This window comes from Cnephaeus nilssonii, assembly GCF_951640355.1.
Source record: "Cnephaeus nilssonii genome assembly, chromosome: 8".
Taxonomy (NCBI): Eukaryota; Metazoa; Chordata; class Mammalia; order Chiroptera; family Vespertilionidae; genus Cnephaeus; species Cnephaeus nilssonii.
In genome coordinates, this window is record NC_137079.1 from 26,721,775 (window position 1) to 26,744,598 (window position 22,824).

A 22,824-nucleotide genomic window follows, 5' to 3' on the forward strand; every position below is an offset into this window, starting at 1 on the left:
TCGTTGTACTGTTGATATTTGGCTCTGTTGACTAATGAGTTTGCTGACCACTGGTCTAGGACATAGACCCATATTTTAAAGACCTGATAATTTAGGAAGAAATTAATCAACCATTAATAGTAAATCACTGTGCCAATTTTTCTTACTACATTAGTATTAGAATATGCACACTGTTCAGTTTGGTTTTGTCAAAGGAAATTAATTTAAACACCTTTTATAATAATAAAAACACAGGTGTAATCCAAGAACTATATTCAGGTTAATATATACAACCCAGTGTTGGGATTACAACTATACAAAGGCTGATTTTATAACATACCCCACAGCTTCTGTATCTAATTAAGTCTTACTCCAACTTTCCTGAAAGCAGTCATTACAGAGACCTATTCCAATGATGTCATTTTTGCTGAACACTTTAGAAGCTTGGGGCATATTTTTGTCAAATATGCTTAATTGTAACAAATTTTAAATTCTCTGAGAACAGCTATGATTTATGAGAAGAGACAACTGTTATTGAGAACTACTTCTGGCAAAACAGACCAAGCTAAATAAGCTTCTGGTTTATTTATTTATTTATTTTTTTGAAGGAGGGAATTGATTATTAAGATGTTTAATAAGTTTAGTTTTCTTAAAAACCATACAGGCAAATTTAAAATGGGATTTCCAAGCTTTTGAACAACAACAGTATCTAGGTAATAAGAGTATATTCCTATACAATGTTCTCTACTATGTTAGTTCTCTGTAATCCCAGAACAGTCCTGTACTTAGCACATCTACACAAATTTCTTCTTAGTAGCTTAACTGTAGTTTTGATGTTTTTTACTAGCTGTTCATGAGTTTTTAATGTTACAGTACTATTATTATCAAACCATTAGCCATTCCTTTAGCTTCAAGATACCCAGTGACTACTATCACAATTAAGGAAGGCTCAGAAGAATATTCAAAATGATCAACTTCTATTTGTAAGGTTATTCTTAAAACTTACTTAGACACTACTACATTATGTGATGTATGCGATCTTCCTTTTTTAAGTTTAATAAAGCTATATATCTACTCTCACATTAGTCTACCTCCAGTTCAGAAACACTATAGAAAACTAAATTACAGGAAAAACACCACATTATACCATATACAAGGATAAAAGAAGAATATAAGACAATGTAAATCATCAATTGCATAAAATAAAATTTTGCCAAGAAGCTACTTTTTCATTACACAACTACAGAGTCCTGAGGGGCAAGACCATACAATTTATACACTTTCCCTCACAAGAAACTAACACAGGCACTTTGAGAATGTTACAGTATAATTACAAAATGACACAGGTTAATATTTAAGGAGAAATCAAGCCTCTCAAAATAAAATAAATATTTATAAGATTCAGTTTCTGTTTTGTTAAACATTAAAGAAAGGTCTTGGAACTTAAAAGGAAATGTAAAACCAAAGATGACCTAGTTAAAAGAATTCCTGATACGTTTTATTCTTTCAGGGGACCTTTCACCTAATAAATGATAAAGAATGTGGTTTGTGGTTTTAGTTTTCTTCCCAGTTCCAGAAATTGACTGATTCCTTTTGTAGTATTTACTTTTCTCTTCCCATCTGACCCCCAAGCCTGCTTTGGATGTCTTTTGTAAAATTTTTCAAGGCAGGGAGTGAATTCAAAGTTCATGAGCTGTTGAATAAAGAGTTAAAATGACAGTATCATACAACTATCCTGACTCTCTTTAAAGTAATATTAGTCTTCTAGAATACCAATCTAATTCTTAGAAGCAGAAAACACAGGAAGCTCAGTGTTCCAAGAAAAACTAATAGTAACTGATTCATCCTGGCTACCCAGGAAATACACAGCAAGGATCTTGTTCTATGTAAATACTGACAACAAATCTGTCTAGTAATACCTACCACCCAAGGACAGGAAAATAGAAAAAGAGCTCATGGAACAAATGCACAATGACTAAAAAGTACAGAAAGAAAACATAAATTTGGAGATGAGAAGAAATCAGAGCTAGATGAAACACATGACAGATCAGTGAACTACAGAGATAGAAGTAGACTGAGGTGGTAGGAGAGAAGAGATCACCACTGACAGGAGATGAGAGTGGAATGTAGGTAGACAGGAAGCAAAGTGGACAGAGGTAGCTAGAAATGACAGGAGCTGAATTACAAGAGACAAAAACAAAAGCAGGGAGGTAGCAGACTAGGAAGGAGGCAAGTCCAGGGAAACAGAGTAGTAAAGAGAATAGAAAGTATTTTCAGTGGGAGGCTGAATCATGGAAAAGGCAAGAAGTAGGCAAAATGCAAAGACACCAAACAAGAAATTATGAACAGACAAGAAAAAAGTGTAAGCAGATAAGAGCAGAAAGGGAATTATAGGGATGAAGTAAAAAACAGGCATACTGAGGGAAAAAATATTTTTTGAAAATTGTTTCTGGAATTTCACTTTATTAAATTAAATTTTAAAATCTGTTCTTTTGCTTCTACTTCTTTGTTGGGTAAACTTCATACATGAGAATAAAGGTTTCCTCAACTTACAGAGGAGAAAATTTTTGATGTAGTCAACTGACTTAATTGCAAAAAGTAAAAAGAGCTGAAAAATATAAAAATTATCTTAGCTCTAACCAACAAATTAATTTTCATACCAATACATTAATGACCTTAATGATCGAAATGCTACATTTGTTAATTACAAAAGCTTTCTCTGTCTCTCTGTCTCTGTGCGTATTAGTCAGCATTTGGCGAGATCCCCATTATAAAGAAAGTTTGATGGAAGTGTAAAACAAGGTTAAAACTCTAACGGTTAAGATATGCTATAAATTTTCTATAAACTTTCACTACCCATTTCTCCTAGGTAACTGAAAACAGAACACAGATGAACTGGAAACAGTTCATCCTTCATTTCCACTTAGAAACAGTAAATGAAAACAAAACATTAAACAAGAACATAAAAATAGTAAAGAACAACAACTCTGAAAAAGAATGGCAATTGCTCTATTCTTGACCCTAGGAAATAACCTAGGGCAGTGGTCGGCAAACTCATTAGTCAACAGAGCCAAATATCAACAGTACAACGATTGAAATTTCTTTTGAGAGCCAAATTTTTTAAACTTAAACTTCTTCTAATGCCACTTCTTCAAAATAGACTCGCCCAGGCCGTGGTATTTTGTGGAAGAGCCACACTCAAGGGGCCAAAGAGCCGCATGTGGCTCGCGAGCCGCAGTTTGCCGACCACGGACCTAGCGGAAAGAGCAACCATACCAAAGGTTTATTTGTGAAGATATAATTCTTATTTTCACTCTGAAAAAACAAGGTCATCAGATCTTAAGTCCAAAAAATTGTGCAAAATAAAAGGAGGCACACAGAGGCTGAGAATAGATAAAGATGAATCTAAAGTCGCAAAGACTGAGACAGAAGCACATCATATGAAGAAGCAATTCATCAACATCCTGCACTTTTAGTAATTATTCAGTGAAAGTCAACTTCTAGAGGCCAACATCCCAATAAATTGTTCCTATTTCTCCTATTATATCTACTAGTTCTCTATCCACACAGAATAAAACTCTGATCTTAAGTAGACTCCTAACTATAGCAGTAGAGGAAAATAACTCAAATATTATATGCAAAAGCAGATGAGTTAACAAAAATAATATAAGAAACATGTAAAGAAATATGCTAGCGTCTTGTCACTTATATTTTCAGAACTATCTTCTTTTGGCTGCTCAAAAATCCTAAATGACATGGGGGGGGGGGGGGGCGGGGGTCACTTCTTGAAATTTGCCATGTCTTCAGGTTTTTACCATTCTTCCATGAATATCTGAATGAGTCTCTTGGCCATATAGTCCATTCACAGGCATCTAATATTATTATTTACTTTTAGAAATAGTTGCTGCTCCACAGGATTTAGCAGACATCTTGAAGAAGAAACAAACCTGGTTCTTTGGTCTCTATTGGGGACATGCTGAAACTAGGATTCTCTCTCATACTCAAAGAGAACATGGGAGCCGAATTGTGCTATTTCCAACGTAAGATGCCTTAAAAAAAAAAAAAAAAAAAGGTTAAAAATCAACCACATTTTAAAACACAAAACTAAAAAAAGCAGTGCAAATTCTCACACATTTCTGGCTTACATTTTAGCTAAGATGGAAAAATAAGTAATTCAAATAAAAATTGAATATCTCACTTCAACTTTAAATATACTGTATTTTCCCCAAAATTTAACAGGGCATCACAGGGTATACAATAAAATTACGTCAAATAATTGAAAGTTCCTAAAATTAATTTAAAAAATCAGTTGAGATTGTAAAGAAATTCTGGTGATTGACTTTTTGAATTTTACCATGGCCAGGATAGAAGATGGGCTTTGAGAAAACACTATTTCTCTACATTCATATCTTACTTAGAAATGTTATGAACAAGCCTGGTTTATACAGAGCTGTAAAACGGGCTACTAAACTGATGACCTAGAAAATTTCTCCCAGCCATCAAATTACATATTACCTGGTGATAACATTTGGTACTACCGAACCAGCTATAGGCAAGTCATCTGACTTTGCCCTGATTTTCTTATCTATAAAATACAGGGTTGGTTCTTCTTATAAGGGCAGGTGGTTTAAAATACAGATGTGCAAGCCATGCTCCTGGGGTTAGGCTAAAACATGATACTTTTACAATAAAGCCTGGGTCATTCTGACGTCTACTCCTACTTAGAGAACCACCACACTAGATCATGTTCAGGATCATGAAACCCTAAAATCCATAAAATGGGGGTACACATTTCATTAAATTATCCAGCTTGATAGGTTTAAAATATGAATCAGTGTATCCCCTTTCTTTCCCTAAAACCCCCCATTTAGAGAAGAGCCTGCAAATAAGGCTCATATGCCAATTGGATAAAAATTTAAATACAGCCCTCGCCGGCTTGGCTCAGTGGATAGAGCGTCGGCCTGCGGACTGAGGGGTCCCGGGTTCGATTCCGGTCAAGGGCACATGCCTGGGTTGCAGGCTCGATCCCCAGTAGGGGGTGTGCAGGAGGCAGCCGATCGGTGATTCTCTCTCGTCACTGATGTTTCTATTTCTCTCTCTCTCTCTCCCTTTCCCTTCCTCTCTGAAATCAATAAAAATATATTTTTAAAAAAATTTAAATACAGATTTTAAACCAAATTTTCCAAATTATTTTCTCAGGGATTTAAATAGAACAGGACTGTGGGACAATATTCATAGATATAAGTTGTTTCTATGACAGGCCATCCCAAAACATGTGATGTTAAAATGACAGCAGCATACATAATTTCTTCACTGACTCAACGTCATGACCTCCTATCCAGCAGAAGTGATCCGTAACACAGAATACTATACCTGCAGAGCGTGTGTCCTCCCTGGCTGCTAACCAGGGTTGTGGCCCATGCTTCATTCAAGGGCACTTCCTCCTCTGATTCCTCGGCTGTTGGTCGGTGATGTGTGTATTCCCCTATCTGTGCCGTCACTTAGAGCCAATCACTCTGTTGATGCCCAACACCCCAAAATAATATTGTCAGCTCCCAACAAAGGGATACAAAACTGGGCTCTCAGAGAATACCATTTTTCTTCATCTTGCTGGATTTTGTTTGTGGGCCCTCATCTAATTCCACATAGCTTCAAAATGACTTCACTCCAGGTTTGTTACCAAATCAACAGCATAATTTTATGGTGGCTTTAAATATAACTTGGTTTGAAGAGGCCTCTTGGCCCCAATAATGTACTCTATTGCCCAAAACAAGCTGAAAAAATGGATCAAGATTTCACACAACAAAGCAAATGGACAAAAGTGCACAGGAAACCGTCAATAACACTCACATTCTGGTAAATTACTACTGCTAGCGTTTAAATCTAGTAAGTGTTTTAAAGAGAAAAACAGTAAGATAGCTAGTGTCTTTAATATTACTTTATTTTACATTAGTTTTCTGACACTAAATAAAACAGTCACTGTTCTATGTCCTGATGAATTACTGTTTTAGAATTCCATACCTAAAGAGTTACATTTAATCCTTACGCAGTTCTGAGATTCAAAATTCAGTTTCTAATTTCAAAATGCAGTGTCCTCTTAAACCACTTCATTATCAACTTCTGCTCTCTGGAAAATGCAGCATTATTTCTGCAGCTCAGAGTCACTGCAATCTTTTATGCTACCTTGAACTTTTACAGCTGAGAACGTAGTGTCAACTTTTAGATGTCTCTTCTGTCTTTGGTAAAGTAAAACTCCCCAGAGAAACCACCAACTCAGAGCTAGACTGCCTGGTTTCATATCCCCTGTCTCCCTACTTACTACTTGCATTGTGATATTTGGCAAGTAACCTAATTACCTTGCTGTGCTTCCATTTCCTCATTTGAAAAATGGGATTATTATGAACGTATTTCAAAGAATTGTTGTGAGAGTTAAATAAATTAACATGTAAAGGTGCTAGGGCAGCATCTGGCACATTCAAAACCCTACATAAATGTTAGCTATTATTACTTTGTTTTATTTAGCTCCAAATTATCGTGCTGTTTCACGTTGTACACAATGTTTGCCTAACTGAAATACTACCAACTAAAATAAACAGCTAATATTCAAAGGCTCATCGTGGTCTGTGGACTCTGTGGAGAGGGTAAGACTGGAGTGTTCCTGCCCCTAATGGTAAGCGGGACCTTCATTAGCGGAAAGAAAAGATTCCAATATATTTTTGTTCATTTCACAAATATTTACTCAGCACCTTCCATATGCTAGGTTCTGTTCTAGGCTCTGGGCATATGGCAATGAGTGACACAGAGAAGGTCCTCGCACTCTGGAAATTTAAAGGGCACTCCACGTGAGAGCCAAGTTTTGAAAAAAGGAACCAGAAGGACTTGTCTTCCAATCTGATGAAACACAACATTGCTTCAATGCCTCATAAGCAGGAGCCAATGCTGGCATTATGGGTCACTCCAGCTTTCTAACAATGACAAAACATACAGAAATGGCTGCAAAGAAAAATTCAGTAACTTCCCATGTAATCTACTCTAAGTATCTTCCATTGGTTATGAAGCACATTAAAGGGATAGTCTCCATGGTTCTGGCATATAAATAACATAAGAGATTTACAAACACATACACTCAATCATATTTGAAAGGTTTTCATAATAGAAGCTGTGAAGGCCCAGCTCCTAAATTTTGTCCAAATATAACCTATTTGCTGTATACCCTTGTGCTTTGTTCCCCCCACCTTTCCCATTCTCTACTTTATCTCCAAGTGGCTGCATACAAATATCAAACATCTACGAGGAAAGTGCCTGAAGATGGTGGCAAGAGTCAGTTAGACACAATGGAGCATTAACTCCAAAACAAAGCATATGTGTCTTTTTCTTCTTACATCCTCCATTGGTGACAACTCTCCACTCATCCCTTCCCCAAACAGAATGCCTTTAGTTAAAGGAACTCTCTTATAAACACTAACTGGCAAAGCATTCTCAATCTTTTCCTTGCCAATGATGGCCCACTAGAATCAGAAGATAGGTAAAGTCCAATATGCTCTAATCACAAATAAGACACATTTTCAAATACTTTTCTTATCCTTTCCAGTCTTTTCAACTACTACTACTCCCACAAGATGCAAACTATTAGGTCCCACCATCATTCTCATCACTGTTTATCTATCTATCTATCTATATTACACACACACACACACACACACACACACACACACACATAAAAGCCTACGCAACCATTATGACTGGTCCATCACTCGACCAGTTGACCAGTCGCTATGATGCACATTGACCACCAGGGGGCAGATGCCCAACGCAGGAGCTGCCCCCTGCTGGTCAGTGCTCTCCCACAACCAACCCCTCTCGGTCCCTCCCCCAAGCCAGACGGCCCCAATCAGCCCCAATCAGTCCCGAATGGGACTGGGTGAGATGGCCCCGATTGCCAGCCAGGTAGAGCGTCCCCACCCGTGCATGAATTTGTGCACCGGGCCTCTAGTGTCTATATAAATCATTAGATTGTATCTGTGGAAACACAATCAAAATAAACTTCTTGCTTAAGGAAGTCAAACTGCTTAATTAAATCCAACCAAAAACTTAACTTCTTAATGCACAATGTACTAGATTCAACACTGAATATGTTTCAGTTATTTAATGGCAATCTGAAATATTAGGGAGAACCCCTGCAATGTAGATAATATAACATTCTTAACACTCATATAACCATGAATGTTAGACTTATTAACAAAGCAATAGCCAGCCCACTGTTTTTCATTTCCTTGGTTTGGTATTGGAAAATTACTCTTCCTGTTTCATCGTCATTTGTTAATCCTTAATTAGGAAAGTCACTTAGAAACTAAATATGGAAAGAAGCCTTTCAGAAAGGGCCATTAAGGCTTTCCCAATGTTTACCTTTTTCCAATGTCCAAGAATTGGGTGACAATGATACACAATGGTAATTTGGATAAATAAGAGATACAGGGCTTTGGAAACTACTGAATACTCAAATAAATGGACTAATTGCAGTTCTGCGCAATTTTAAAGCCATCTTCCACCTTGAAAAACACATTAATTTACTCTATGAGTCATTGTATATTGCCAACACCTTCATTTTACAAAAGCGAAAACAGTAGTAATTAATATATATATATATATATATATATATATATATATATATATATTCCACATTTGGGCACTTTCAAATCAAACTCATGTACTCAAATACTTTTGAGCAACCTATGCTTACGCAAAAGTTATCCTGGCAGACTGAATGTGATAAAACATGTAGACCATTTGGCACAGGACTGGCAAACAATCATTACTCAACATTGCTCATTAATATTGTTTCTAATTTTCCAACTTTTTAGTAAACCTAAATGGTTGTAAAATTATATGATTATGCATACATATAACATGCATAAGCTAACATGCACTAATACTATAAGTAAAGCCAGTACGTTAGTGTAAAGTAACGCTATTCTCTAGAGACAAAGGTAAGTTTAACAGTAACAAAATGATCCACAAAGCAGCAGAGAACACGTCCTAAGGGGTAGTGTTAAATACTGGCTCTTATCTCTGTTTACCAATTAAGAACACAACCCCTACAAGGTCTAGCACGAATTATAATGAGCAGTTAGGTGATCCTAGAGAACTAGCTCAAAATGAATAGTTAAGACCTCAGCACGTGGGCAAGTGACCATTTATTTGCAAGGCTGCGGCACCAACCCCTGAAATCTGGTAACTTCCAACACTGGAATCCTACAGAAACTCATTACCTGCCTCAGGCTAGAAAATGTATTTTTCAAGTCCCTACGCAAATTTTTAAAAATATCTACAGTGTCACTATTACAGCGTCCAGTTTTTTATAGCACTTCAAAGAGTCTCGGTCACATATTTATCCCCGTCGGGAAAACGGAAAGATAGTTTGGAGAGCATATGCTTTCTTAAATACATATGAAGGTAAATATTAAAAGTAAATCCCACGCCCTCATTAGGGAAAAGAAAATCTTTGTGTGCTTCCCAGCCTAATCTCGATCCGTGGGACAAAGCACATTCCCCCTCCCACGCCGGGAGTCACACCCGGGGCGCGCCGAAGAGGGGCGGGAAGAGGCAGGGAACTCCGGGGTAACGACCTGGCACCGCTCCTTCCCGCCGGGGGTAGCTGACAGCCGCTAGGTCCACGTGGACTGCCCGGCGGGGGCGCCGAGACCCACGCCCACTAGCAGCCCGGCCGCCCCCGGCCCGCCCTCCCGCGGGGGCGAGATCGCGCGGCGGCGGGGACCCGCAGTGGGCGGCGCGCGCGGCCGGGGACCCGCAGAGGGCGGCGCGCGGCGGCGGGGACCCGCAGTGGGCGGCGCGCGGCGGCGGGGACCCGCAGAGGGCGGCGCGCGGCCGAGGGTCGGGGCCGGGGGCGGGGCCGGCGGTGACGCACCACGGGGGAGGGGAAGGGAGCCCGGCTCCACTCACGCGCGGGGGCGGCACCGGGCCGTCGCTGCGTCTCTCCCGTTCAAACACTGTTAGCGGGGGCGGAGGGGGGCGGAGGGAGGGGGGGGCGGGGAGGGAAAGACCTGGTTCCTCGTCTCTTCCGGAAACCGACGGGCCGGCAGGAAATGACGAAGCAGAGGTCGCCCAGGTCCGTGCGGGAAACCGGTTCCCGCGAGCCCGGCCCCGACTCCCGGGGAAAAGGGCCCCGCGCCGAGCAGCCTGGCCGCCTGCCGCCTCCGGAGCGAGCAGTGTGAGTGGACCCGCGTCCCTGCGCGTCCCGGGCCCGATCTCGCGTCACCCGACCCCGCCCCCCGCCCGCGCGCCGCCCCGCCCCGCCCCGGCCCCGCAGGGGAGGGAGGGTGGAGGGGGGGATGGAGGTCGCGCGCGCCCCACGCCCCCCGCCGGCTGCGGGGAGGCCCCGAGTACCTGCCTCTCCTGTGCTCGGAGCCCCTCGGGGTCGCCGGGAACAGTGAGGCCCCGAGTTCCAGAAGCGCAGGCGGAGGAGTGGAAGTGGCCGCTCTGCAGCGCGGACGGGGCGGGCGCGCCGGCCCCGCCGGGGTTCAGCGGGAGTGAGTGAAGCTTGAATCATGCTCAGCCAGTGAGCGGCGGAAACGCGGCGACCTGGCAGCTCTGGAGGCCCCTGCCTGCGGCCACTTCCTGAGAAGGATTATATTCTGGACCCGCTCAACTGGATTTTTTTTTTTTTTTCTCCTGGAGGAGCAGGTCTCACAAGATTGAGGTCAGGGCCGGAAGAGTTAAGGTTTGGGAGTCAAATGCATGTGACAACCCCGCCCTAGACTGTGTGACATTTGGGCAAGTGATACTGTGTAACCACCACCACCACCACCACCATCCCAGGTGCTGCTGTAAAATGGAGCTTGGGTGCCTCCCCGCAGGGTGGTTGTGAAGAGGAAAGGAACATGTGGGCTGCCCAGCACGTGAACCCTCAAATGTTGCTTGCCTGCCTTCCCTGGGCTTCCTCCTGAAGGCCTATGTTAGCTTGTGTACCCCTCTGACTCGGGAACCCAATCCTTCGGTGTTTCAGAGGACTGAGAAAGAGAACATCACAGTTATGCAATGGATCGTGTTATGAGGAACTCTTGGAACTGTATAAGTGATTCTAATCTGAATTTGTATCAAAATAACAAAGCACTCTTTGAGAGACAAAAATGGTAACGTTCAAGACACGATGACAAGTGATAATCTGCTTCAGAACCACCTAGACACGGTATCAGCAAGCTAATTTTAAAATTTATGATATAATCACTGATCCCTAGAAAACTCCTAGTTCTCAACGTAAAAGTCTGTCAAACTAACACCAAACCCTAGCTGTCATATTTTTATCAACTTTATCTCTGGATACTAATATTTACCTGGGATTTAAGTCAGCTCACACTAGCATCTCCTTACTGAAATCGTTCAAGCATTACTGTACAGGAAAAACGTTGGGGAAAAGGTTTAGTTTTCTCAGATGAGGAATTTGAGAAATCCATGAATCATGATCCAAGCACATGGCCAGTTACATTTTAATGCCCCTGGGCATTTTGCTTTACACTCAAGAGGAAGGCTGTGGTGGCATTCGGGAACCGCTCAGGTGTCTGTGTGTGTGCTTGGTTCGACTGGCATGCTGGAAGGGGATGGTCATAGTTCAGGCCACATGTGAGCCATCAGTCCGTACTGTGACTTTGGACAAAACCATTCTTTATTCCTGGCAGCCTTACAAAGCCATGCCATTGGTCATGATGGAGAAGTGGACAGGAAAGTTCTACCCTCAGTACAGATCTTTCACAACGACACTACTAAACATACCTCTAGTGCAGTGGTTGGCAAACTCATCAGTCAACAGAGCCAAATATCAACAGTACAACGATTGAAATTTCTTTTGAGAGCCAAATTTTTTAAACTTAAACTTCTTCTAACACCACTTCTTCAAAATAGACTCGCCCAGGCCGTGGTATTTTGTGGAAGAGCCACACTCAAGGGGCCAAAGAGCCGCATGTGGCTCGCGAGCCGCAGTTTGCCGACCACGGCTCTAGTGCATTTCCCTGGAACTGTGGAGCAGTAGTGTCATTGCATACCAAATGATGCTGTCTAATATATCTATAATAATAAAAGCATAATATGCTAATTAGACCGGACGTCCTTCAGGAACGAAGCCAGGGCTGCCCAGGACCCTGCGGCAGCCAGAGGGAAGCCAGTGCCAGCAGCTGGGGGAAGGAAGGCCTACTCTTGCACGAATTTCGTGCATCGGGCCTCTACTGTTATATAATTCACATTAAGTTTTTACCGTCTGGGTCAGCAATAATTTGAAATCCTCTGTAATTACTGGCATATTTGTAGTAGGAGGAAGATAAGTTCTGTAGGACTACACCATTTATTGAGTGGTACATAAGCAATTTTGTGAAAAATTGAAGCCAGAAATTAACCTGGTTCAGATCCATTCCGGTGTTAGGAAACAGATAGGAAACACTTTCATAATTTGTCAGATAAATGGCACCTGCCAAATGTTCTAGTGGCCACTACTATATGTTTCCTGCTTTTTCCCTGACTTGTTAATAACTCCCAATCCTGAAAGCTACCACCCTTGCTGCATAATTGTTCCAGGCCTTTTTCAGCATCTTAATCAGACATCTAAAGTCATCTCTTTTTGCCAAACACAGTCATTGTTATTTTACATTTTGAAACCAACAAAATCATAAATCATAAGCAATTATTAATCTCTGGTCTTTAAAAATTTTTCATTTCTAAAGTAGATTGATTACTTACTATCGATCATAATTATTATATTCAGAGAAACTCTGGAGTTCAGTTTTAAGGAATAAGAATTGAAACTGACTGTGCCGATCCAGAGACAGAGAAACATCGATCAGAATGTCAAACCTCAGGGAAGGTAGGGGACGGTGGGGGTAAGGGGGAGAGATCAACCAAAGGTCTTATATGCATGCATATAAGCCTAATCAATGGACACAGACAACAGAGGGGTAAAGGCATACATTGGGGGGGTTGGGGGTAATTGGGGAATAAGGACACATATGTAATACCTTAATAAAGAAATTTTTTAAAAAAGAAAAGAAAGTCTGACTGTGCCAAATCCCCCTGTGCCTCTTAGTCTCTTAAAGGAAAATTCACAGCCAGACTTTAATATATAGGATATGGATATGGTCTGATGTTTAATATTTAGATCTTGCATCTATAGATTACTATAATTTAAAGTAAGTTCTGTTTTATTATTCCCTGGCTAATTTTTACAAGATATCTTTATATTCATCAGACACCATAGATGTTTTAGAGAAATTATTCTTGCCCTCAGTGTTAACAGTTTAAGTTCAATGCCATTCATGATACTCACTTTATTGTAAATGAGTACTATGTCCCCAAATGTCTGACAAAGACTTCAGATGTCAGCAAGGGACAAACATGCCACCTGGCTTAGCAGCAGACCTCTGAGGAAATTTCATTAATTTTCTGCAGAGCCACACTGTAAGAAAGAAAGCAGACTCTGCCCTTAATACACACTTAGCAACTTACTGAGCCAAATCTACATTAGAGATTATTTTGGAGGCTTACAGGTTGAAAATATTTTAGTGGATGAAGTTCTGCAATGTCTTCATTGTTATAGAATATCTATGGGGAAATTGCAAAACAATTTCTTGGACATTTCAGATACTCTTTTTCTTGGTATTAGAAAATGGCTGTCTTATTCTTAAAAACTACAGTACAGTTATCACCTATCATTTTGTTCAGCTTCCTTTTTAAGAATGTCTAAAATAACACTTCTGGATTTCTTTCACATATTAGGTCATTTTACTTAGACTTACCTTTTATGTCCAACACAAAGGAGGAACTCCCTATTAAAGGAAAAATTCAGTTACCTTCCCAAACACAAATAAGAAACCATTGCTCTTTTACTGGCTAGTTGATACAGTTGCTATTACCACTCTTATTTTCTGTGGGAATGTCCAAAGAATGCATTTCCTTGAATAGAAGTCACAGCTGTGTAAATAGCAAAAAAGTAACTTTTTATCCCATAGCTGCTTTCAACCACATTTGGCCAGTGAACCAAAACTAGATAAAGCTCCAGACGTTTTCCAGTTGCTTCGGAGGCTTGTGGAAGAGCATCGTCATGGCTGTCACATCTTTTCTAGGCTGCTGTCACGAGTGCAACACTTTTCTGAACATCACAGCCAGTTGTTTGGGCCTGGGTTTCAAAGTATTCAATTGCTTTAATCTGGGTGCTAGTCACTGTTTGGAGACTGTGCAGTGATATTTCAGCCTGTATCCCTTTACTAATATGATTTTTTAATCCCAAGTTTTAACCTTTATGTAGAAGCTGTAATGTTTCAGAGTAAAAATAAGGGGAGGACACCTGGCTGGTGTAGCTCAGTGGATTGAATGTTGTCTCATGGACGAAGGGGTCCTGGGTTTGATTTCTAGTCAGGGCACATGCCCAGGTTCTGGGCTCAATCCCCTGGGAGAGGTGGGCAGGAGGCAGCCAATTAATGATTCTCTCTCATCATTGATGTTTCTCTCCCTCTTCCTTCCTCTCTGAAATCAATAAAAATATTTTTTTTAAAAAATAAGGGAAGGTGATCAACCAAAGAACTTGTATGCATATATGCATAACCCATGGACACAGACAATAGGGTGGTGAAGGCCTGGGGTAGAGGGTGGGGGCAGGCTGGAGAGGGTCAATGGGAAAAAAAGGGGGACATATGTGATACTTTCAACAATAAAGATTTAAAAATAAAATATAAGGGGGAATATGTTACATGCCTTAGTTATCTAGACCAGGGATTTGCCAACTTTTTCTTAAAGGACCAGATTTTAAATATTTTAGGCTTTGAGAGCTGTGAGGCAAAAATCAAGGACATTATGTAGGTTATTATAACCATTTAAAATGTGTCCGTTTAGAAATGTAAAACCATTCTTGGCTCCTGGGCCATACAGAAACCGGCGGCAGGGCTGGGGTTGGCCCGCAGGCCGTATGCTTGCCAGCCCTTCTCCAGTCATACCAGCCCTCACTAACAGAAACCCTGTTCTTTTTCTCTCTCTTTCAGCCACATGCCTGGGGATTACGGAGTGATGGGTGACGATGGTTCTATCGATTACAGCGTTCATGAGGCCTGGAACGAAGCCACCAACGTTTACTTGGTAGTGATCCTCGTTAGCTTTGGTCTCTTCATGTATGCCAAGAGGTAAATCTTTGAGTACTTCAGGGGAGATCAGAAACTGGGCATTTAAAAGCTCTACAGGTTTGTTTGTTTGATCTAAATTAAATGCACAAAAATAATGTCATCAACATTTTTGTTCCTGCTCTGAGAGCACTGTCTGCTTATGCCCTTGAGCACTGGGCACTGAGGTTTGGCTTGGAAAACCCTGTTGCTTTAAGAGATGGAGATTTAAGTGTAGCCCTTGGCACCCAGCCCCGCTGCACTATACTCCCATTCTATCATATCTAACACAGCTCAATTTTATCACCCAGCCTGTGTTCACTGGCACCCTTGGGTGAGCACACATGTTGGCCCATGTCCCTAAAATGCAGAGACACTAACTCCTGTGTGTTTAGCAATTCTCTCTTTGCACATTTTAAGTGTTCCCTTCTGTTTCCTGTGCAAGACTATTTTATAGCACTTATCCTATATAATAAAAGGGTAATATGCAAATCGACCAAACGGCGGAACGACCGGCTGCTATGACGCACACTGACCACCAGGGGGCAGATGCTCAACACAGGAGCTGCCCCCTAGTTGGCAGTGTGTTCCCAGCACTGCTCAGCCGGAAGCTGGGCTCATGGCTGGCGAGCGCAGCAGCAGTGGCAAGAGCCTTTCCCGCCTCCAGGGCAGCGCTAAGGATGTCCGACTACCAGCTTAGGCCCGCTCCCCACAGGAGAATACAGGCCGGGCTGAGGGACACCCCTTCACCCCCGAGTGCACAAATTTTGTGCACTGGGCCTCTAGTTGAACAATATTGGTATTATCTGATTACTTGTCTGCCTATTCCACAAAAATTTCAGTCCCTTGAGAACAAGGCCTGGTGTGTCACATAGTGTAAATAAATATTTCCTACTTTAATTCTAGATTCCATAGCATAATGTAACTGTTCTCTCTCATACTCTCTCTGACTCCTTTCCCTTTTTTTTTGGGGGGGGGGGAGGGGGCAGGAAGCTGTTTTGGAAAGGAAAAGCACTATTAGTTGTACTGAGTTGCTTCTGCTTATAGGCACGTGCTTCATGGTATCCTCTGCCAAAGTCAAAAAGACAGTAGATAGCTCAAAATAATTAGTAATCCAGAAATTATAGATGTTTGATCTGGGGAGTAGTTCAGAGCCTATATTTGCTCTCAGACACACAGGCTCATCCTTCCTAGCTGCCTGACCCCTGAAGCAGCTAACCCATTGGCTGTCTAGACTGTAGGGGATGGGTGAGGGAAGGCTCTACATATCAGCACTGGCCCACTTGCAAGAAACAGTGTTCCACTAAAAATAGCCACTGCCTCCTCCCACCCCACAGTTTTAAAAGCAGGGGCACTGTTATCAATTTTAAAGAGATGGCCATACAGAAACTCCACTGCAGTCGTGCTATTGTATATGAGAAATATGCTTATTTGTTATTTTCCAAAGTTAAGGTCTGCTCACATTTTGTTTATTATCAAACCCAGAAAGTTAGCTTTATTTGGAGGACAGGAGAGGGAAGGGGGAAAAAATCAGTTATTTTCTTGTTTATGCATTTTTCCATACAGTATTTGGCTTTTGGAAGGGTAGGGAGTGAAAGCACAATAGAGGCACATCACTGTTGTATTAAGCGGATGTGTTCAGCTACTTTCTTTTCTTCTGTATATCCCTGTGGCTATACGTATACCGCTTCATACTTTTTAAGAAATACGTTTTTATTGATTTTTAGAAAAAGAAAAAGGGAGAGGGAGAGAGAGAGAGAAACATCGATTGGCTGCCTCCCAACTGGGGATCGAACCTGGGCCATGTGCCCTGACTGGGAATCAAATTGGCAACCTTTCGGTGCATGGAGTGACGCTCAAGCAACTGAGCCACAGCGGCCAGGGCATACAGCTTCATACTTTTTAGTGAAAGGAAGAATACTTGAGTCAAGGAAGCATCCACAGAGACAAAATAAAAGATGGATTCCTTGCCATTTAAGTCCTTAAATGTAGTTTCCGATTACAACGATCCTGAGAATATTGTAGTCCTACGTGTATTAATACAAATCTCTCTTCTGCATTGGTTTTGTGTTTTAGGAATAAGAGGAAAATTATGAGGATATTCAGTGTGCCACCTACAGCAGAAACTTTGTCAGAACCCAACTTTTATGACACAATGAGCAAAATTCGTTTAAGACAGCAACTGGAAATGTATTCCATTTGTAAGTATATTCTGTGCTTTACTGTATACAGAAGCATGTTTAAAGTAGGATTTTTGGAATTGAACCCAGTTAGTAAAAGGTTGTCAGAAATAGTTGATAATGAAAACTGCGTGCCCTTTTCAGATGCTCATTACAGGGTCAGCAAAGGAGGTTTGCATGAAGTTAATGCTTCAGGACCCTGTGCTTGTACGGCCCTTCCCAGACTCTGAGAAGAACCCTAGGAATGAATACATGGGATCGTACTTTTGTAAATTTTGCAAAAAAAATAGCTATTTTAATAATCAGTTAAGATTGCTATCTCTTCCTATTCTAATTTGCCCTCCTTTGTATCCCCCCACCCTCTCTGTGGAAGGGCATTGAAGTGGTCAGGAGCATTTGGGGGAATCTAAGGGAAAGCTGAGTTGGAGCTACTTTTAGCTGGGTTTTGAAGTTTTATTTATGGAGTTTGCAGTCAGTCCCTTCTATTATAAGTAAATTACTACAAGCCAAAGCAGAAGATGAATGGCTTCCAGGAATATGGCATGTGCTATTAATGTGCAAGGTCAGGGGTCATATCTCAATAGCAATATGTTCTATAGTACTGAACACGGTGACTATATAGGTGGTGGGGAAGAAACAAAGTTTAAAATGTACGGAGTCAGAATGAATTGTAGGCCACAGCCATTTATGCCACCATTTAAAAGAATAAGGGTATTATTTCTGTGGTGTATCATTAAGCTGAGAAAAGCAAAATATAATAGTATATTATACGATGCCACTCTTAAAGTCAAATGACCACACTATCCCTTATATTATCAACATATAATATAAATGTTCTATGTAATTATGCAAGCATAGAGAAAGGTTTGAAGAGATACACATCAGATTATTAACATTATTACCTTGATGGGGAGAGTGTGGGATTTAAAGAAAAAAGACTGGATATTTTTTAAAAGAAACATATCTATGTAAAAATGTGTGTGTGTGTGTGTGTGTGTGTGTGTGTGCGCGCGCGCACGCATAGAAAAACCAAGAGTGAAATTTTAGGTGAAAAGTAGAAAAAATATATATGTATATATATATTTTACACAATTAAAATCTATAAAAATTATTTAGCATAAATTTTGTCCTAAGAACTAATAACAGCAGTTCCTTTGGGGAAAGCAACTGGGTAGGCAGCTACAGGACTGATCAGCTAAGAGGAATACACTTTCACTGTTTTTTTCTTTTGTTCCTTCTGCACTTTGTACCATATGGATGGCTTACCAGCTCAAGCTAAGCAGTAAAACTAACATAGCAGCTTTATTCACAATAGCCAGAAGGTGGAAACAATCCAATCCAAGTGTCCTTGATGGATGAATGGATACACAAACAATGGTACATAAATACCAGTACAGTAGAATGTTATTAAGCCTTTAAAAGGAAGACAATTCTAACATATACTACAACATGATGAACCTTAAAGACATTATGCTTCATAATTATTCTTATAATTAAATAAAATAAGCGAGCCACAAAAGAACAAATATTGTATGATTTCACTTATATGAGGCAAATTCATAGACAGAAAGTGAATGGTGGTTGCCAGTGACTGGGGGAGGAGAAAATGGGGAGTTATTACTTAATGGGTAGAGTTCAGTTTGAATGATCAAAAGAGTTCTGTGTCTGGATGGTGGTGATAGTTGCACAACAATGTGAATGTAGTTCATGCCACTAAACTAAACACTTAAAACTGACTAAAATGGCAAATTTTATGTATATTTTATCACAACAGAAAAAAATCCTTTAAGCATTTTTTTAAAATATAGTGTCAGAAGCTTTGTAAGGAAAATTATAAGGGAAGAATTAAGTTTTCATTGATGCCTAATCAAAACAGAAGTTACCTCCTACCAGTAGTATATTCAGTAGTATAAAATATACAATTATAAACCCAGTGTACAGGCTTTTTTTCTTCTTTGATGGGAACAGCATAAAATAAGATCAGAATTCCTGTCTTTGTAAGGCGTATCAGTTTTCTGTTGCTGCTATAACAAATCATCACAAATTTTGTGGTTTAAAACAACACAAATGCATTGTCTTATAATTTTGTAGGTTAAAAATCCTACAACAGTCTGGCTGAAATAAAAATCTAGGTGTGAGCAGGGTTTTCTTTCTGCTCCAGATGCAGAGCCAGCAGCATGGCATCTTTCTGCTCATTTTTCCATTATATCTTCCCCTCTGTCTGAACTCAGCCAGGAAAGGTTCTCAATTTTAAAGAGTCCATATGATTAGGTGGGACTAGGTAATCCAGAGTAATCTCCCCCTCTCTTACCTTACCTTAATCACATCTTCAAAGTCCCCTTTGCCCTGTAAGGTAACATATTCACAGATTGGGAGGATTAGGATGTAGACTATTTTGGAAGCCATTATTCTATAAACAATGAATGTGTGTGGATCTGCACATTTAGTGAATCCCTGATCATTGGAGCATTCTTAGTGTTTGTGACATATCTAGCCCTAACAAAGTCTGGCAGTTCAAGAGGAAATAGCAAACAAAATTCTTTTTCTTAAAAAGGACTCCCAAAGCTTTAAGCCACAAAAATCTGAATTTACCCCCGAGTACTGTAAACAAGAAGTATCTCTTTCTTGGCTAAGAAACAATGAAGAGACTGAAAGTTTTAAAGCTAAATAGTCAATGACATTCCTAAAGATTTTAGCCCTGTACTTTCTCTAGTTTTAGGTTGGGACCATTCATTTTATTTTATTTATTTATTTTATTTTATTGTTGACAGTTTTATAGATGTCCCCCAATTTTCCATCCCTTCTCCCAGCCCAGGCAAGACCATTCTTCAAATCAACATTTCTCAGAAGTACGAAGAGAATACAGAATTGCTTTTTTTTTTTCCCATCAAGTTTACAGTAATCACAAAGTTCAGTAATACATCTCTTAGGCTTACAAGTTAAAATATAGTCAAATTCCTTATTATGTGGACAAAAGCATTATTCTTAATTTATCTTAAAGTGGAAAAAGGGGGCAAGAAAGAAGTAAATTGCAAAATATTAATTTAACAGCTTAATTAATGCTTACCCCATATTTTAAAGCTTTGAATAATCCTGATATGCAAATAATAGTAATAACAATAGCATATAAAATGGATATCAGCAATGTTAAGATATTAGAGGATCATAAAGTATAATAAAAATTTCCTCCAACAGAAAAAAGTTTAATTCTAAGCTAATTCTTTACTGAAATTCATGACTTGTCGTTTAATGATATTAACTAGTAATTATTTGGCTATTTTATTAAGTTTGTCTCTTTTTTCTTGTTTTTTGTTTTGTTTTGTTTTGTCTGTTTTTTTAATAGCAAGGAAGTATGACCATCAACAGCCACAAAACCAAGCTGACAGTGTGCAGCTCTCACTGGAATGAAATCTCAGAAAATGAACAACATAAATAATTGCTAAAAAGTATTGTAGCAAGCTCCTAATTCCACCAAGTCATGAACAGCATCTTTAAAAAATCTTCTGTCTCCATAAGATAATTTTTCTTGTGACCTTTATCCAAAATTTTTGGTGTGTTTTCTTTTACTTTTTTAAATTGCATCTCTGAGTCTTTTGTTACACAAATAAAAAATGGCTCAGAAGACCTGAAAATGGGAAGAAAGACTATAACCAGAGATGGTGATTTTTACTTTGTGAACACCTTTGATTTCTTCAGGATGCAATCAGGAGTGAAAACCCATCTTTGGAAGGGAGAATATGAAACTTATGCCACTTGGAGCTGAAATTTTTGCAAAATAAAACCTAGAAATCCAGTCATTGGTATAATTTCCTCTCGGATTGTATTCTGTGATAAATGTAATATGGATAACTGACTGATTTGTGTTCTCATTGCTGTTGGTTACTACTCTTTAATTGAATTACTACTTGCTTCTTCAGAACTTGCATAGTGGACTGTCTTTCTATATCGTGAAGCATACCCATCTGCTGATTATGGAAGCCTTCTGGAATTTTCCCCTCATGTGTTCTTAGGAGTTTGTTTGCTTTTTTCTTTACTCCTAGAGTTTCATTTCCACCACAAGAGTCTTCTTTCGACCATACTGGGGCCATGTTGCCAAATAAATGGGCACCTCTATAACTGGTGTTAGCAACTTGCTTTTCATCGTATGACTATCGATGTTTAACGCAACTGTCTGGTTTCTTATGCTTTCTTAGCATAATAAGCTTCCCTGAAGACTCATATCTTGTACCATTTTCTACTGTACATTGAAATGTTTTTACCTACTTTGTCATAATTAAGTAAAAGCTGATTCAAGGTACTGGCAGGGAAGTTTTAACTGTCCAAGTAACTGGCCAAGAATTAGTTTTGTAAGCCAAAATATTTTTAATTCTAGGAGTTAGGGTTAATATGTCAGCATTATTTTATTTTCCCTTTATAATTGTAAAGTAAAAGAATATAAATTTTAAATGGAAAGGTTTAGACTAAATAAAATCATTCAGGGAAATTGCATTTTCTTTTAAATTTTAATTATATCATTCAAAAATGTATATATTGTCTGAGGTAAATTGTTGACCAAATGGAGTAATTCTTTAAGTCACAAGTGAGTGAATGCACTGCCTATACAAAGAATGAAAAACCATGTATAACTACAACCACGTATAATTAAACAGTTATAATTACAGGCTGGGGTTAGCAGAGTGGCAAGGAGACTGTCTTCTTAAACTTTGCTTTCCTCAAGGAGACACCGTATATTTCCATCAGCAGAGAATGTAACCGAGCAGGAACAGTTTACTTGCTGTCACTGATGTGTGACACAATCTGGACAAATTACAAACCTGCCCATCTCAGATGATTTGTATAGTGTATATAAATAAATATAAGTCACAATGAGATTGTGATTGTTTTTATCTGTGTCCACTAGATAGAGACAGTCATAACTAAAAACTGGTAGATCGTTTGGTGAGCATCAAACCCTGGCAAGTAAGAGCGGATGAATTCCTGATTTTTTTCTCTAAAGCTAACATGGGAATCACTCACCCCCACTGGCAGGAACAACAGAAAGTCCGCCTTTGAAGTTTCTTCTCTGCTTCAACAGCTGAGCTGGGAAGGGTGGAAGCCTGCAGCCACACTTCAAAGCGACACCAGGTGATTGTCCTGCTTCTGCCCCTGAATCCACCAAAGATTCAGTGGAACTGTTTTCTTTGGAAGAAAAGAGGAATGACTAATAAGCTGGTAAATAACATTTGTGTTCTTTTGTTTCTTCTTTTTAAATGCAGAAGATACTGAGCAGTAAGCACCAGCCAGCCTCTCCTGGTGCACAGCTTGAGCATGTTAAATAGTTGTTTGGCTGATGCCAGCCAGCTGCACTCAGGGAAGCTGTTGGCCCCTAAAGGACACAGATGTTTGCTATTGACCTCACACTACTTCAGGTGGAGTTACTTATATGATTCATCAGAGAATGAAATGCGGAGTTTATGGTAAAATTGGCGTAATGTCAGAAATATTTTCAATAGTGAGTAGAAATAACATAAAATAGT

The 22,824-nt window shown here is 39.8% G+C and overlaps 2 protein-coding genes across 14 annotated transcripts in view; one reads left to right on the forward strand and one right to left on the reverse strand.

Annotated features, from left to right (window-relative positions):
* SLC20A2 (solute carrier family 20 member 2) overlaps positions 1 to 11,407 on the reverse strand; it is a 96,815-nt gene extending 85,408 nt beyond the window's left edge. For 2 of the 13 annotated variants that reach the window (XM_079778591.1, XM_079778579.1), the window contains exons 1-2: positions 10,388 to 11,407; positions 3,927 to 4,028 (exon numbers count right to left, since the gene is read on the reverse strand). The gene's annotated coding sequence lies outside the window, so the exon portion shown is untranslated. The other 11 variants (XM_079778590.1, XM_079778592.1, XM_079778577.1 and 8 more) reach the window with 9 other exon arrangements.
* On the forward strand, positions 10,077 to 22,303 carry SMIM19 (small integral membrane protein 19). The gene is made up of 4 exons (XM_079778597.1): positions 10,077 to 10,207; positions 15,015 to 15,152; positions 17,205 to 17,329; positions 20,652 to 22,303. The coding sequence occupies exons 1-4, from the start codon at positions 10,083 to 10,085 to the stop codon at positions 20,714 to 20,716; spliced, it is 453 nt and encodes a 150-aa protein (XP_079634723.1). The 5' UTR covers positions 10,077 to 10,082; the 3' UTR covers positions 20,717 to 22,303.
* Positions 22,304 to 22,824: the final 521 nt, after the last annotated feature.

Bases quoted from the DNA above. Each gene is read 5' to 3' on its own strand.
- SMIM19 (XM_079778597.1), top strand. From the start codon at position 10,083: ATGACGAAGCAGAGGTCGCCCAGGTCCGTGCGGGAAACCGGTTCCCGC. The intron at 15,153-17,204 runs GTAAATCTTTGA...TTTGTGTTTTAG, and splicing joins CTCTTCATGTATGCCAAGAG to GAATAAGAGGAAAATTATGA. The intron at 17,330-20,651 runs GTAAGTATATTC...TTTTTTTAATAG, and splicing joins ACTGGAAATGTATTCCATTT to CAAGGAAGTATGACCATCAA.